This window comes from Lathyrus oleraceus, chromosome 4 (assembly GCF_024323335.1).
Source record: "Lathyrus oleraceus cultivar Zhongwan6 chromosome 4, CAAS_Psat_ZW6_1.0, whole genome shotgun sequence".
In the NCBI taxonomy this organism is placed as follows: Eukaryota; Viridiplantae; Streptophyta; class Magnoliopsida; order Fabales; family Fabaceae; genus Lathyrus; species Lathyrus oleraceus.
The window spans coordinates 74949473-74967040 of NC_066582.1; the positions used below are offsets into that span (position 1 = coordinate 74949473).

Here is a 17568-nt window from a genome sequence, read left to right on the forward strand (position 1 = left end):
TTCTTGCTGTTTGGGCTTCAGATTTTATTCTTGTGATATTTTATTGTTTTTGTAGCATTTTATTCCATATCGGCACCTTCTTTCATATAAAAAAATTGAAAATTTGGAAATAGCATACGGCGGGGTACATGAATCATAAACCAAATCAAATTGAACCATATATATGGTTCGGTTTGGTTCTTAAAACCATTTTCATAAAACCAATTTATTTTTTAGAAATCGGTTTATAAGTGGATCAGTTCGGTTTTAAACCGATTTTTCAAAAAAAAAAAATAGTTAAAAAAAACAATTTTAAATCAATTTCTTTAAAACCAATTTTTTATTTTCTTAAAAAAATCAATTTCAAAACCAATTTTATAAAAAAGAAATAGTTTTTAGAACTATATTTTTAAAAAATCAATTTTATATCAAAAATATTTTATTTTCTTTTAACTAACTTTTTTATTTTCACTAATTATAAAACTATTTTATATAAAAAAAAATATTTATTTTAAAAAATTACTTTAAATTTGACTTTTATAATCATCATAAATAATATCTCGATTAAAAATAATCCCAAAATATGATATGTTATATAAAAACGGTCATAAAATAAAATAATTATGAATCATATCTCTATAAATCATAATTGTTTATAAAATAAATAATTCATCAAAAAAGTTGTTCAAATTTCGAAAATCTCTAATAATTGTTCATAAACAAATTTTATGAAGTTTTAAAATTCTTTTTCTTTTAAAATTTAAAAAACATAAAAAAAATAATAAAAAAAAAACAAATATTCAGAAAAAAGAAAAAAAAATATAAAAAAAATTGAAAATAATAAAATTATATTCTGAAAATAAAAAAAAATAAAAAAAATCTTCTTTTTTTGTAAAAAACAATTTTTTTACTGAAAAAATACAAAATATTTTTGATAAAAAATATCTTTTTTATTTAGAAAAAAATAATAACTTTATTTAAAAAAAAATATCAAATATAATTTTTTCGAAAAAAAATCCAAATATAATATTTTTGGTGAAAAGAAAAAAGATTCTGATTTTTATTTTTAAAATAAATTTTTTATAAGATTTTAAAAAAATTAAAATATAAAATTGATTTATAATGTGATAAAACATGAAAACATACAAAAATAAAAATTTAACACATAGTAAAATTAGGATAACCAATAACAAAACTAAATTTTTATAATGGGTAACGGTTTATATTTGGATAACCAATAACAAAACCAAATTTTTATTTAGCATTTGGTTTGATTTTTTTAAAGTTGATCAATTTGGTTATGGATAACCGTTTTTTTTTGCACACACCATCTCCTAACTTGTCTATTTACTTATAGGTGTAAAAAAAATCTTACATAATAATTCAATTAATAAGTCTTCCTATTTGACGATTTATTTTTAAGTCTCGTATTAAATAAATAATTTCTTGACCTTAATATTATGTTTTAGAGGACCGTTTTATTTCTTTTTGAAAAATTTGTTTTTAATTTGTTTTTAATTTTTCTTTTCAAAACTTATATATATTAATAAAAAAAATTAATATTTTTAAAACATAATTTACAAATATTTTTTAATAAAAAAATTTAATTTATTTTGAAAATTAATTAAAAAATATTTTTTCCAATAAAAAACAAGTTTCTAAAGATTAAAACACCAAAAATAAAATTTTACCAAAAAATAAAAAATGGTTTTTTAGAATTATTTTTCCTAAAAATATTTTTTTCAAAAAATTAAAATAACTTTATATATATTTTTTCTTACACAAAACTTAGAAAAAAAAATTGAATGGAAAAATTGGGTGTTGATGCTCTACTTTACTACTTTAGTCATTTAATATAGAAGACTTCTTTATTTAAGAGCCATTTCTTTTTAGAATTCATAAATAATTTTTTCATAAAAAATAGTTTAAAGAGTTTTTCGATCCCCATTGAAGTATTTTTGTTTTTCGTCCTAGTTTCTTTTTTTTTTCTTTTGAAAATAATTATTGAATGTTAAATGTGTTTTGGTTTTAGTCCATAAAGTAAAAATCCGTCGGAAACCTGCAAATTTTCTTTTCGATTTTATCTTTAGGGACTAAAATAAAATAAAATTCAACATTTAAGAATTTTATCTAGAAAAATAAGATATAGGAACGAAAAACAAAAATACACTAATTTACAGGAATCAAAAGACCATTTAAGCATAAAAAATAGAAGGCTAAATATCCTTTTTAGCCCCTTATTTTGTATTCGAGATCCAATTTGATCCCTTAACTTTTAAAAAGACTATTTTGATCCTACAAATTTTCAAAACATATCAAATTAATCTTTTCTATTCAAATGGCAATAACGTGGTTAATGTTCGCTTATGTGGCAGATGACATATAACATTTACATTTAGTGATCGGTTTAACAACCAAAAAATTTGTTGCTAAAAATAGTTTTTTTGGAAAACACATGAATTCATAAATTTCTATTTGTTTATATTCTCTTATAATGATTTTTGAAAAACTGCAATTAAACAAACTTTGAGGCATGAATGACACTCACACTGAAGAATCAATGAACTTAACAATTTTCTATTTATTCCAATTTTTGAATCTAATTAAAGTTTCCACTCTTCATATGTTTGGATGATGATTCTAAGTTGAGTTTTATGAGTTTGGGAATCAAGACAAAGAACAACAATCGAATTTTATGTTACAATCCATTACTTCTCCTAATTATATGCTTTACTAAATCCAACAACATTACCAAACTCAACCCCGTTACAAAACCCATTTCAAGTGGAAAATAAAAATGGTGCAGGAAGCAAATCACACTTTCATTCTCAAGCAATATCAACGATTTTAACTAATTTACAACAAAGAATTGAAGAACAAAGAATGGAAGAACAAAGAAAACAATGATAATTAAATTGAATGTTTGGTAAACCACAACCACAGACTCAGAAGCAAAACACCGCTTTTAACCACCGTTTACCTCCTCCACCGTGTTAGAACAAACAATCTCCTCTTGTTATGGCAACTTTCACAGTGGAGGCGACAAATATATTATCATAATGAAGACTTCTATTCACCAAATTCAGATCTCATTCATGCTTAATTCATATTTTCATGGATAGTGATTTGATATGTTTTTTAGGTTTGATTTGGATACAGAGAAAAAAATTGTAGCTTTAAGTTTTTGTATATGGAATATTAAAATGAAATGGAGCCAAGATCCACATCTTAAATTGTATTTCTGCATTTTAAATTTTTGGATTCTAGACTTTTTGGATTTGAGAAAGAAGATGAAGATTAAAACTCGGAAAATATTATAGTGATGAATTTTTCCGTCGATAAATTAACCTAAGCCACATGGCATTATATGTCAGTTCCACATGGATGTAATACTTGACTTTTTTGACTAACAACGTTGATAGAACGAACTAACATGATCCAATTTGTAAAGTTAAGGGATTCAAATGATCTTCTTTTAAAGTTAAAGGATCAAACTAAATCCCAAGAATAAGATAAGCGACGAAAAAATATTTATCCAGAATAAAAATACAAAAATTTAATATTTTAATATTTAAGAAAAGTGTTTCAAAAATCGTACTAGCAAAATGACATATTTTTAATTAACAAATACTAAAAAAATTGAAACTATATTTTTTTGTCATCTCATTCATTTCTCACTTTTTACTTTTAATTTTGTCACTTTTCCTTCTTTTCTTAATTCAAATTTCAAATTTCATATTTCTACCCACTTAGTTTTTCATAAACCCACATCTTCAATTAATTAAATAAATATTAATTAATTAATTTTAGTTGTGCTAAAGTTGTGTTGTTCCTAAGACTGAAGATGTTGTGGATTCGAGATTCCTATCTTCTAGTCAAGTTGAGAAGTCTTTATGGAATCCATTCCATACCTTTCCATCAATCCAAACAGACCATAAGAATCCAATTTTAATGGCAGGTATTTTACTGTATGCTACGGAAATGTTATAGCACTGCAAATTCAATTTGTATAGCATTGCAAATCTAATTTTGATTGCAAATCCAATTATTATAGAAGGTACTATATAGCATAGCAAATCCAATTTTTATAGTACTAATTAGCATTATAAATCATGAAGAAAAGCAACTCATAACAATAACGATAGAAAAAGACACACAACAATAGTTAAAAGCAACAAGAAGCACACAAGAGTACCATACCTAATTTCTAAAAGTTGAAATACTCATGAACATCAAAATAAATAGGTGAAAAAATAAGAAGAAATACGACATACCTTATTAGGGTAGAAGAAGAAGGTATGGGAAAGAGAAGAGTTACAATAAATGAATAGAAAAATATCACGTGAAATGAAAAATATGAAAGGTTAATAAAATTGAAAATTTTGAAGATAAGATTGTAATTGTGTTATTAATTGATTTAATTCCATTGGATACACTCCAATTTGGAGAATGTAAAATAGATTAAAAAAGTGATATTGAATGAAATTGCTTCCATCACACTTCATTTAATTCCGTTCATTTTTTGCAAAACCAACCATAGAATATAACTCCACTCTATTCCATCCCTTTCCATTAAATCAAACAGACCTTTAGACTGTTTAATACGGATTGTCATTATTTTATCTCATTCATCATTTTTACTCTATTATATATTTTTAATTTTTTTATATATAATTATTTTTAAAAATTCAAAATAATATTAATTTTAATTTTGTCAAAATTATTCATAATTGTTTAATATCTAGAGAAAACATGTGATATAAAATAAAATACTAAGAAATCAATATCATTGGACTTGAAAAAGTTGAGAATGGAAAACATGTGATATAAAATAAAATTCTAATAAAATTATTCTATTTCGTTTTCGTTTCAACAAACCCCTAAATCCCAATTCCTTAAACCCTAAATAGCATTTCAACAAACCCCTAAATCCCAATTCCTTAAACCCTAAATCGCAAAAATGAGACCTTTGGACGAGACCGAAACCAGCGTCGTCTTCGAAAAGCTCTTCAAATTCGTCGGCAATAACCTCAAAAACCTCGTCGAGAATCCCTCCCATGAAGGTCCAGATTCCACCCCTGGTCGCTACTGTTTCCGTCTCAACAAGAACAAGATCTACTACTGCAGCGAGTCGCTCGTCAAGCGAGCCACCAATATCGCTAGACCTAATCTCGTTTCACTCGGAACATGTATCGGAAAATACACTCACGGTGGAAACTTCCATCTCACAGTTCAAGCGCTGAATTTGCTAGCTGCTAATGCTAAGCATAAGGTATGGCTTAAACCTCAGTCTGAGATGTCGTTTTTGTATGGGAACCATGTGTTGAAGAGTGCGTTGGGTAGGATTACTGAGAATATTGTTGCGGGTGATGGGGTTGTTGTTTTTAATATGGCGGATGTGCCTTTGGGGTTTGGGGTTGCTGCTAAGTCTACACAGGATTGTAGGAAGTTGGATCCTAATGGGATTGTGGTGCTTCATCAGGGTGATATAGGGGAGTATTTGAGGATGGAGGATGAGCTTTGAAACGTTTTAAAGTTTGGGTTTTTATGAAATTTTAGTCATGGGTTATATTTCTCTTTGTGTAACTGGGTCTTTTGTTTTTAACATGGATCACTGTAAAATTGATTCTTAGTTATCTTGGAATCTACTGAAATTTTGTTTAACTATTATTATAGTGAGTATGATTCTATTTACTTTGTTCTTTAGGTTTGTTTGGATTGGATTATTTGTGCTTGTTTGGATTGAATTATTTGAGTTTGTCTTATGGGAGATAGCTTGTGGAAGCAATTATGATACGTCTATATATAAGGTGGTTTCAAATTATTTTCGTAAACTCTTTGGAATAACTTAAAAAAGTGAAAGCAAGCAACTTATAGCTTATATAAGAACTATTGACTTTATTTAATCTTCTGTTATAGAAATAGCTTATTCATAAACACTTGATTAAGTTGTTTATCCAAATAGTGTCTCTGTATTTTGTATCTATTGGTTTGATGATTAAGTTTCTCTAATAAACCAAGACTCTTAATTTCATTTTATGACTAAGAATAGTATGATATTCCTAGCCAAGTGGTGTGAGCATTCTAAATAAATTTGTAAGACTAAAGCGAAATACGAGTAATGGAGACATCCCAAATCTTAAGAAATATATCAACAATGCTAATATTTTCTTACAATAAGTTGTTAAAAAGTTGGTGCCATGTGTCACCGCTCCTCCCGAACACCCTTCGAGACCCCCTGCAAATAACTGAGAGAAATTATAAGTAATGTGTGAGAATGAATTTGAATATCTGAAATAGTGAGTTTTTCTTATATATCAAGAGTGATTCAAATTGTCCGCATGTGATGCGACGTGCTATGCAGATAATCGTCTAATTAAATTTGATGGTGATTGATGCGTTGGAGGACATAATTGTCTTTCCACTTTGAATTCACTCATTCGACCTGAAACCACTATGGCCTGCGGATAGAGATTTTGTTAAAGGCTTCCAACATCAGCTCCACTAACTTTTGGTCACCTCTAGAGAACATCAACACATCATCTGCAAAAGTCAGATTAATGATAAACAACTTCTCACATTTACATTGGTGATTGAAACCATAATTCCTCTGCATCTTGTGCATAGTCTTGTTCAAGTATTCCATCATGATGACAAAAAGTAAAGGGGACATGGGGTCCCCTTGCCTAATTCCTCTTTTAGCCTGCAAAATCTCAGAATACTCACCATTAATGTTAAATCTATATGATACAAATGTGACCACAGTCATAATCCAATTAATGAATTGTCTTGGTATGCCAATCTCCTATAAGATACACTTCATAGCCTTCCAGTCCACCATAACATAGGCTTTCTGAATTTCCATCCGCATTATACACCTGAGGCCCCCTCCTTTCCTATAGTAGCCCTTGATCAGCTCATAAGCCAATAAGATGTGATCGTAGATATGCTGATCTGGAAAAAAGGCAGCTTGTCATTGACTTATAACCCTACTGAGGACCTTCCCCAGTCTAGCAGTTATGATTTTTGAAATGATTTTGTAGAAAGTGGTACACCCAGCAATAGGCCTATAGTCCTTAACTTGTTTTTCTTCCTCATTCTTTGGTATCAAAGTTACCACAGTGCTACTAAAAGCCTTGTATAACCTCTCATTATCAAAGAACTCCATAATTGGAGCTATCACATCATCTTTAATAGTATGCCAACTAGCCTTGAAAAATCTAGCTCCATGCCCATCAATACCTGGTACCTTTAAGTCTCTTATACCCTGCAGAACTTGGACAATTTTATGTTTAGTAAGGTGAGCAACAAGATACTCTTTATACTCCATGCTCAACTGGGCACCATCTCTCATAGCTTTAATATCAATATGCTGCAGACTATTATCTGCCTTACCCATCAAATTACCATAAAAGTCTATAATTTCCTTCTTAATGTCCTTTTGGGCTGTTATAACAGTACCATCTACCTTGTTAAGAACCCTAATACTCTTAGCATTATTATTATTATTAGTAGTAGTACTATTATTATTATTATTATTGTTATTATTAATAATAATATTATTATTACTATTTTATTTTGATTCAATAAAATACTTTATTAACAGGATTCAAAAATCTATACAAAATAAGGGGATCCACAAATCCAGCCCAAACAAAAGAACATATACACCAGAAAACCAGGTCCGATTAAGGCAACTAGTAGTACTATCAAGAAGACCAAAGTGATTCATCTTATCTTTGGTGGCTAGTCTCTCATGAGAAGTCATCCAAAGAACATGCTTAGCACTTGGTCTTTCCCCATTGTAAAAAATCACTTTCCTCCAAATTTGTTCCTCTATGAAAGTTGTGTACACAACCCTGGTTTTGTATTTTTGTTACTGCAGAATTAAGTTCCAAATCTAGGACTGGTTGACATCACTTCTCAACCCGAGGATTACTTTTAGAACCCACCAGCAAGACACCCCATAGGAACTGGCATTGGGTTTTCACATTTCATACAATATCAGTGTATCCAGCGGATCCATAAACTGTCATATTTCCCATTAAGGTTCCAAAGAAGTTTACAAAGACTAGCTTTGTTCCATTCCTGCAAAGAGATAACATTGATACCCCTTGATTCTTAGGCCTGCAAATATTTCTCTAAGCAATAGGAGATTTCCTAAATATCACCTCAGTGCCAAACCATAAAAAATATGTGCATATGTCTTCCATTTTCTTAATCACTTGCTTTGGGATGCTTTGGGATGGGTAAACACTGCATCCAGAAATTAGCCATGGCAAAAATAACACTTTTTATAAGCTGAATCCTACCAGCAAAACTTAAAAGTTTATCACTCAAATGTTTTATTCTATTAACAATCTGCTTGTTCAGTAAGGATCTCCCATGTTTCATTCTTTAATGTCACCATCCTAGTTTGGTTCCATTTGCTCTTCAACTAGGCATGGAAGTAGGCATTATTTTTATCCCCAAGCCTAAGCCACTTAATTTTAGCCAATGTTGTGCAATTTGATAACTTCCATGGTGCAAGCTTTAGTTGTCTCAATCTCGTGGACATTCTTCTATTATGCAGTAACTCATGTTGAGCTTTACTTAGCTCCTCTCTGGCCTTCTCAATCTGCTTTTTATGCCATTGATGGGTTTACTTTTTTGTTTTATAATGGGTTGCAACCTTTACAACTTTTTCCAAATATTGTACATAGGGCTCCCATCCATATCAAGATTCCAATTATGTCTCACAGCTTTCTGGAAACCTTCAACATTCACAACTACATTTAGAAACTTGAATTATTATTATTATTATTATTATTATTATTATTATTATGGTTATTATTATTATTATTATTATTATTATTATTATTATTATTTGTATCATTATCATTATTATTATTATTATTATTATTATTATTATTTATTATTATTATTATTATTATTACTGTTATTAATATTAATATTAATATTATTATTATCATTATTATTATTATTATTATTATTATTATTATTATTCACTTTGCAACTGCAAAATTCTGTGAATACAATGTTATGAATACAACATTCACTTCATTACAAGAATAAGGGTTACTCCTTCTATTTATAGATTTAGATTAGCTTGCTCACTAAGCCAAAGCCCAAAACTATAAAAGCACAAAATAGTTAACACTACTAAAAATAGGCCTAAGTCGAAATTTTGTGTGAAGCAACGTGCTTCGACACTTCGACACACTAATACAACTCAATACACTAGGTGATTCGAAACTTCCTTGATTTTGTCGAGCAACCTTCTTCGACACAAGGAATTACAATTCAACACACCACCTAATTCATTGTGTCTAAGTTATCTACATTCATCATAGCTCTTAGTCTTCTGAACACTTCGACCTGCACTCCCTTCGTCATGATGTCTGCAATCTGATTCTCAGCTCTGCAGTGTTCCACATTCATCTTCCCATCTTTACTCTTAAAGATAATGGAATCTCATTTCGATGTGCTTGCTTCAACCATGTGCTATCGGATTCTTCGCTAGATTGATAGCTGACATGTTGTCGATCTTCAAGGTAATTGCTCAATGACTCTTTGTTGTTATCTCTTCGACCAGATTTGTCATCCACGTTGCTTGACATACATAAAGAGAAACAACTAGGTATTATGCTTCACACGAAGATAATACCACTACTGGCTCCTTTCTCGAACTCCAAGCAACTGGTGCACCACCTAGCCTAAACACATAGCCAGCTGTGGATTTTTGAACCTTAACATCACTACACCAACCTGAGTCAGTGTAATCCACTAGTCTGTATTCTTTTCCTTCATCAGCTGCAGGAAACAAAATGCCATAGTCGAGAGTTCCTTTCAGATACCTTAGTATCCTCTTCACCACTGCTAGATGTGATACCTTTGGCTTTTGCATGAATCTACTCACCATACCTACACTGTATGCTAAGTCAGACCTTGTGTGACAAAGGTATCAAAGTGACCCAATAAGTCTTCTATATTGGGTTGGGTCGACATCATCTTCATCTTAATCTTTCGACAGTTGTAATTTGGGCTCAGCCAGAGTTGAAGTTGGGTTGCAATCTTGCATCTCAAATATCTTGAGTATTTCGCCTACATACCTTCTTTGATGCACCATCAAACCTCTACCATTCTTGTAGAATTTGATGCCAAGGAAATATGAAATTTCACCAAGATCTGACATTTCAGATTTCTTCATCAACTGTAGGAAACAAAATGCCATAGTCGAGAGTTCCTTTCAGATACCTTAGTATCCTCTTCACCGCTGCTAGATGTGATACCTTTGGCTTTTGCATCAATCTACTCACCATACCTACATTGTATGCTAAGTCAGACCTTGTGTGACAAAGGTATCAAAGTGACCCAATAAGTCTTCTATATTGGGTTGGGTCGACATCATCTTCATCTTAATCTTTCGACAGTTGTAATCTGGGCTCAGCCAGAGTTGAAGTTGGGTTGCAATCTTGCATCTCAAATATCTTGAGTATTTCGCCTACATACCTTCTTTGATGCATCATCAAACCTCTACCATTCTTGTAGAATTTGATGCCAAGGAAATATGAAATTTTACCAAGATCTGACATTTCAGATTCCTTGTTGAGACCACCTTTGAAGTCTTCGATCTCCTTCTTGCAGCTACCTGTTATCAACAAGTCATCGACATAAAGGCATAGTAGAAGAAATTCACTCTTGCTTATTATTACATATACTCCATGTTCAGTTGTGCACTTCACAAATTCCTTCTCCATTAGAAAGCCATCTATCTTCTTGTTCCAAGCTCTTGGAGCTTGTTTAAGTCCGTACAAGGTTTTATGCAGCCTGTACACCTTCTTTTTTTTGCCTTGTTTGACAAACCCAATTGGTCCTGCAACATAAACTTCTTCTTTTAAGGGTCCATTCAGGAATGTACATTTCACGTCCATCTAACACATATTTCAGTTGTTCATGTTTGCTAGACCAATAACCAACTTGATTGTTTCGATCTTAGCAACAGGTGCAAAAACTTCGTCGAAGTCGATTCCTTCTTTCTGAAGAAATCCTTTTTCCATAATATCGCCTTTGTCGAGTCACTTCTCCTTTGGGATTCAACTTCACCTTGTATACCCACTTCACATCGATTACCTTCTTGTGTTAGGGCAATTCGACGAGTGACCAAGTGGTGTTGACTTCGATTGACTTCAGTTCTTCGTCCATTGCTTTCATCCACTTCGAGTCTTTCAATGCCTCAACTGCATTAACTGGTTCGACATCTGTGTAGAAAGCATAATGCATCAGATCACATTCTTCATTGACCATATCATTTGATGTAATCACACATTCTTGCAACCTTGCAAGCATGTGTCTTGTTCTTTGAGGTCTTCTTGGGCCTGCTTCACCTCTGACTTCTTGTCGAACTTCTCTTTCGATTTCACTATCTTGTTCATCATAAAAGATTCTCATTGAATCCTTCTTAACATTCTCAATCCAATCTCATTCATTAAGATCATCTATGATCACGTCCCTACTGATCACACTTTGCTTATTCATTGGGTTGAACAACTTGTATCCTCCAATCGAATGATATCCTATCAGGATCATCTGACTCGACTTGTCATCAAGTTTTCTTCTCAACTGATCTGACACATGTCTATGTGCTATGGATCCAAACACCTTCAGATGACTCAAGCTAGGCTTGACACCAGACCAACATTCTTCTTACGTGATTCCTTCTAGCTTCTTCGTAGGATATTTGTTCAGGATATATGTTGCAGTCGACACAACTTCTCCCCATAATTCTTTGGCTAGATGCTTGCCTTTCAACATACTTCTAACCATATTCATGATGGTTCTATTCTTCCTTTCTGTGACTCCATTCTGCTGTGGAGTGATGGCTGACACCACCTCATGCACAATCCATTCTTTCACACATAATGCATCAAAGTCTTTTGACACCTATTCTTTACCACCATCAGTCCTCAGAATCTTGATCTTTCGACCGCTTTGTCTTTCGATCATAGATTTAAACTTGGCAAATACCTCGATCACTTCACTTTTCTTCTTGATCAGATAAGACCATAATTTTTTATTGAAATCATCTATGAAAGTAACAAAGTATTTGTTATCTCCAATCGAATCTACCTGGATAGGACCATATACATCAGAGTATATGACTTCAAGAATTGCCTTTGACCTGTTTCCTGCATCCTTATTGAAGTTTTTCTTGTGCTGCTTCGCCTGCACACATTCTTCACACACTTTGTTTGGAATGTCGATTTATGGTAATCCTGAAAACCATATTTCTTCTCTTCAAATCTCTGATGTCTTTGAAATTGAGATGACCAAGTCTTTAATGCTATATTCATTCATCTTTGTTGGCTGTTGTTGCAAGGCACTTATGCTCCATCACATTTAGTTCAATCTTGAAGGTTCTATTCTGTGACATTGGAGCCTTCAAGATCAACCTTCCATTTGAGTCGAGAACTCTCATCATCTTGTCTTTGATCGACACCTTGTAGTTCTTTTCGGCTATCTGCCCTATGCTGAGAAAATTTCTCTTCATGCTATGTATGTACAGCACATTTGAAATTACTGACCTCTTGCCATCTTTCTTTATAATCTATACATCACCAACATCTTCAACTACTAGAGTGTTGTCATTTGAAAATTTCACTGTGTTCTTCATTGAGGGCTTTATGTTGACAAACCAATCTTTCCTTCTAGACATGTGTGACGAGCATCCTGAGTCCAAGTACCACTGGTCCTTGAATCTCTCTTCATCTCTCATTGTAACCATCAGCAACGTCTCTTCTTCTTCATGTTTTGCCAGCTTTGCATAAGTTTCTTGATTCTTCTGCTTTTCTGGACAATCACTAGAATAATGACCATACTTCTGACACCTGTAACACTAAATGTGACTCTTGTCTGGATTTTGACCACCATTTTTTCCTCTACCTTCAACACCACCTTTTTGGTTGCGTTGGTTCCAGGGGTTTCTCTGATTCGACCAGTTTCGTTCTTGCTAATTTTGACCATTCGAATTGTTGTAGCCTCTTCCGCCTTTGTTACCGTTCCAGCTTCCTTTACCTTTCCTTTCTTTTGCTGATTGCGCCTGCAAAGTCATATCACTCTTCGACTTTCCTGCAACTCTTTCAACCATTCTTTATTCATGACATTCAAGTATCCCTTGAAGCTCTTCCTTTGTCAGTTTTGATAAATCTTTTGACTCTTCTATGGCTACTACCACGTGGTCGAGCTTTGGAGCCAACGACCTCAAGATCTTTCCAACAGTAGATCTTGATGTCAACACTTCTCCACATACCTTCATTTGATTCACCAATTTCGTAATCTTGGTGAAAAAATCAGTTATGTTTTCATTATCTTCCATCTGAAGCAATTTATACGTCCTTTTGTGAGTTTGTAACCTCACCTATTTCACCTCTTCGTGCCTCCAAACGACTTCTCCAGAATTTCCCATCCTTCTTTCGCTGACTCTACATCACTAACCTTTTCAAAGTTATCTACATAAACACATTGATGGATTATAAAGAGATCTTTCTAATCTTTCTTCTTCAATTCTTTATGTGCAACATTTTCTTGATCTGTCACGTTTTCTGCAAGTGTTGTTACTCCTTCCTTCACAAGATCCCAAAGATCTTGATAACAGAACACAATCTTTATCTGCTTGCACCAATTCTCATAATTGTTGTTCTTGAGAATCGGAAGATTTATTGGAAAATGCATGTTTGGATGAGTCATTGCCATGGTGATTTTCTTTTCACAAATCGTTTAAACCGGAGCTCTTGATACCAGATGTTGGAAATCCACCACAACCTATGAAGAATTTCAATCAATCTTGATGAACAAGATTGTCATCATCCACATAATAACGATGAAAAGTGAAGAAAAATAGAGAAAGAAAATAAAGAACGATGAAGGTGAAGAAGAATATTTTGCAGAGTTTCTCTCTACCCACAACCTGTGGAAAACTTCTTTATTCACTTTGCAACTGCAAAATTCTGTGAATACAATGTTATGAATAAAACATTCACTTCATTACAAGAATAAAGATTACTCCTTCTATTTATAGATTTAGGTTAGCTTGCTCACTAAGTCAAAACCCAAAACTATAAAAGCCCAAAATAGTTAACACTAATAAAAATAGACCTAAGTCGAAATTCTGTGTGAAACAACATGCTTCGACACTTCGACACACTAGAACAACTCAACACACTAGGTGATTTGACATTTTCTTACTTCTGTCGAGCAACCTACTTCGAAAGAAGGAATTGCAATTCAACATTATGGTGGATCAATTCAGCATAAATATTAGTCATAATATTTATACCTATGTAAAAACTAATATCTCATATCCATGATCCTGAGATACCGTAATAAGTCTTCTCACATAATAGTCTTTATGCATAGTTATATTCTATGAGATAATAAAGTTTAACTATAAATACTCTAAGGTGAAGTCTTTATATTTAACGCGGTCTCACGATTAAGTCACAATTAATATATTATTAAATAAACTAATTATTCTAAAGATTTTAATGTAATATACAAGTAATAGAATAAATTCAATCCATAATAAATACATATTAATAAATAAGTATTTCAAGATCATGAAACAAAAATAAATAATAAATACAAACAATCACGGGCAGATCATAAATTTTGGTTAGCGGGGATACAAATTTAGTGCGTATATTTTGACTAAAAAAAGGTAGTACAAATAAATTTAAAGAGATTAATGACTATACACTGTCAGTGTAAAAAGTTTTACACCGTCGGTTCATCACCATCACCCGTTTGTATTACTTTATAGATTTTTAAAATAAAAGTCAAACTTCTTTTAATATCCAACGTCTATAATTAAGTGATGGTGTAAAACCTTTTTACACTGACAGTGTATTTCAATTAATCTTAAATTTAAATTACAATTTTTTTATAGAATGTAATTATAATGACAAATAAATTTAAACTATATAAAAATTTATATAAATTAATTTTATTACTTATGGATTTTTATCTTAAAAAACATTTAATGATTTTATTATCAACATTATCAATTAAGTTACTATCAAATATATTTGTGAAGCCAAATTCATTTATTATTTTATAATTAAAAAATAACACCTAATATATATATATATATATATATATATATATATATATATATATATATATATATATATATATATATATATATATATATATATATATATATATATATATATATATATATAACAATTATACTATCAGTGAATCACCTAGCATTCATATGATACATTTTATTAAAACTAATTACATATATATAATACTTCTTTTAAAAAATAAAAACATCTCTACAAATATGTTTAAGAAAATAAAATTTAAAGTCAAAATTGATTAAAGTAAAAAGATATATCTTTAAACATAATATTAATTGCTTGTAAATGTACTAATAAACAAAAAAAATTGATATGGGACTTAAGACAAAAAAAGTTAAACTTTAAAAATTAAAGAAAAGTAATAATAAAAGAAAGAGAAAAAAAATGAAATACATTTCAATTTTTTGTAAAAGATGATCATTAATCTAAAAAAATAATAATTAAAATTTAAAGAAAAAGTGTTTGAAAATATTAATTAAAGAATAAAAGAATTTACTATAACAATCTAAAAAAGAAAAATTGGAATAATTTATAATAAAAAATAAAATTACAATAAATAAATAAATTTAAACTAGTGAAACTAATTAAATTTTATGGGACTATAAAAAATATGTTAGTAATATATAGCATGAAAGAATTATTATTTTTCTTGTGGGGCTTGAGCCCCAAATGCAAATTACTTGTATTAGGGGGGGTGTTCACAATGTAGTTTGAGCGTTTTTTACGATAAAATTATACAAACCGCAAGAGAAAAAAATACGCGGTTCAGTTTGGTTTGATTTGTTTTTAGAAATAAAATCAAACCAAACGGATGCGGTTTGGATTTTCTCAATTGATTTGGTTTTTACCAAAGATTTATTGAGTCATAGATACACCTATAGAGAATAACATAACTTTGTGTTTAATCATTCATACATTATTAAATAACATTAAAAAAAATCATATTTAGACAAAATTCATTCGATGTATAAAAAATTAGATTAGAAAAAAGTGGAACAAAAAATATAAGAGAAAATTAATATCTAAGGCATAAAATGAGAGGAGATATTATATCTAACACATTATAATAAAACATAAAAAATAAATGAGAGGAGATAGTAGAGAATATTAAAAGAAGAACCGAAAAGACGTGAGATTAGAGAAGAAATGTGCGATAAAAATGTAAAAGAGAAGAAAATAGTAACATAAAAATGAGAAGATGAAAAAGAAAAAACATATGAGAGAAGATATTGTTGAGAATGTATCAAGTGTGAGTAGTGTAAGTAATAGCCTCATATTGGTTGAAAATGTGGAGACTTGAGCATATTTATAAGTGAGAGAACCCACCTACCTATCACCTTAAGGTTTTAGATGAATATGTGATGTGTCTCTCACAAAGATGTTGCTCTAAAGAAGAAGTCTCACAATCTTCAATGCTGAAAAAACTTCCAACAAATAATATCATGAGTCTTTGGTTACAGGAAGGGACCGACTTACCTTGAATGTAATAATTATAAGTAATATTTGTTTATAATTAAGACCATTTAATTTTTTGTTGTAGCTTATATTGGAGACCGGAGGAAATATTAAAAATAATTCTCCGTCTTTTCCATAATAATTATTGCATCTTATAAAATTATGTGTCCCAAAATAAGTTTAAGCATTTTAATTTTCAATACAATTCTAAAGTTTATCTTTCAATTTTATCATCTAATTAATACTCTCAATTTATTATTGTCTAACTATTTATTTATGACAATTTGAATATATCAATAATAAACAATGATAACGTGTTCACTCTCTTTTATTTATTACATTTTTAATTTGTGTGGAATAATCCCCTATAACAATTATTTTGGAATGAATGAAGTGCTTATCATTTTAAAATAACAAATAATTTATGATAACAATATTTAAATATGAGATCTGTAATAATGAGATTCATAAATATTTATTCCTTCTAAATTAAAAGGAACATGATGCGACCCCAAACCAAATCAATATTTCAACTTTACATGCTGTTAAGTGTACGTTATGCAGATTGTAATTAATGAGCTCAATGATTGGTATAAAGTGAAAAGAAAGTTGCTCACTAGAATTCCTAGTGTTGAAAATGTGCAATTGACATGGTTTCTTTCTAATAGTATATGGAAAAAAAATATTAAATGTCAAATGAGGTTTAAGGGTTGGATGCCACATGGTGCTAACAGATGATTTTGCTAACCACATTATCACTTAATAAATAAAATCCTTACAATAGTGATTAATATAATATTGACACAAGTTGACAAGAGGATATTCTTTAGAGGATCAAATAAAAACAAAACATGTTTTATATAAACTTAAAACCTATTTAAGACATGACTTTGTTTTTTGATTGAGGAATTTTCATGAACCAAAATCTATAATAAACTTTACAAGGAAAATACTCCAAACTATTAAGGGTAGAAGATAAACACCGGTGAAA

At 30.4% G+C, this 17568-nt stretch overlaps 2 protein-coding genes across 2 annotated transcripts; one reads left to right on the plus strand and one right to left on the minus strand.

Annotated features, from left to right (window-relative positions):
• Positions 1-4795: 4795 nt before the first annotated feature.
• On the plus strand, positions 4796-5673 carry LOC127073492 (uncharacterized). Its single transcript, XM_051014647.1, has one exon. The coding sequence runs from the start codon at positions 4940-4942 to the stop codon at positions 5501-5503; it is 564 nt and encodes a 187-aa protein (XP_050870604.1). The 5' UTR covers positions 4796-4939; the 3' UTR covers positions 5504-5673.
• Positions 5674-6433: 760 nt separating this feature from the next.
• Positions 6434-7378, minus strand: LOC127136103 (uncharacterized). The gene is made up of 3 exons (XM_051062699.1): positions 7033-7378; positions 6858-6933; positions 6434-6719 (listed from the first exon to the last, which is right to left on the minus strand). Exons 1-3 carry the CDS (start codon positions 7376-7378, stop codon positions 6434-6436), a joined length of 708 nt encoding a protein of 235 aa, XP_050918656.1.
• Positions 7379-17568: the final 10190 nt, after the last annotated feature.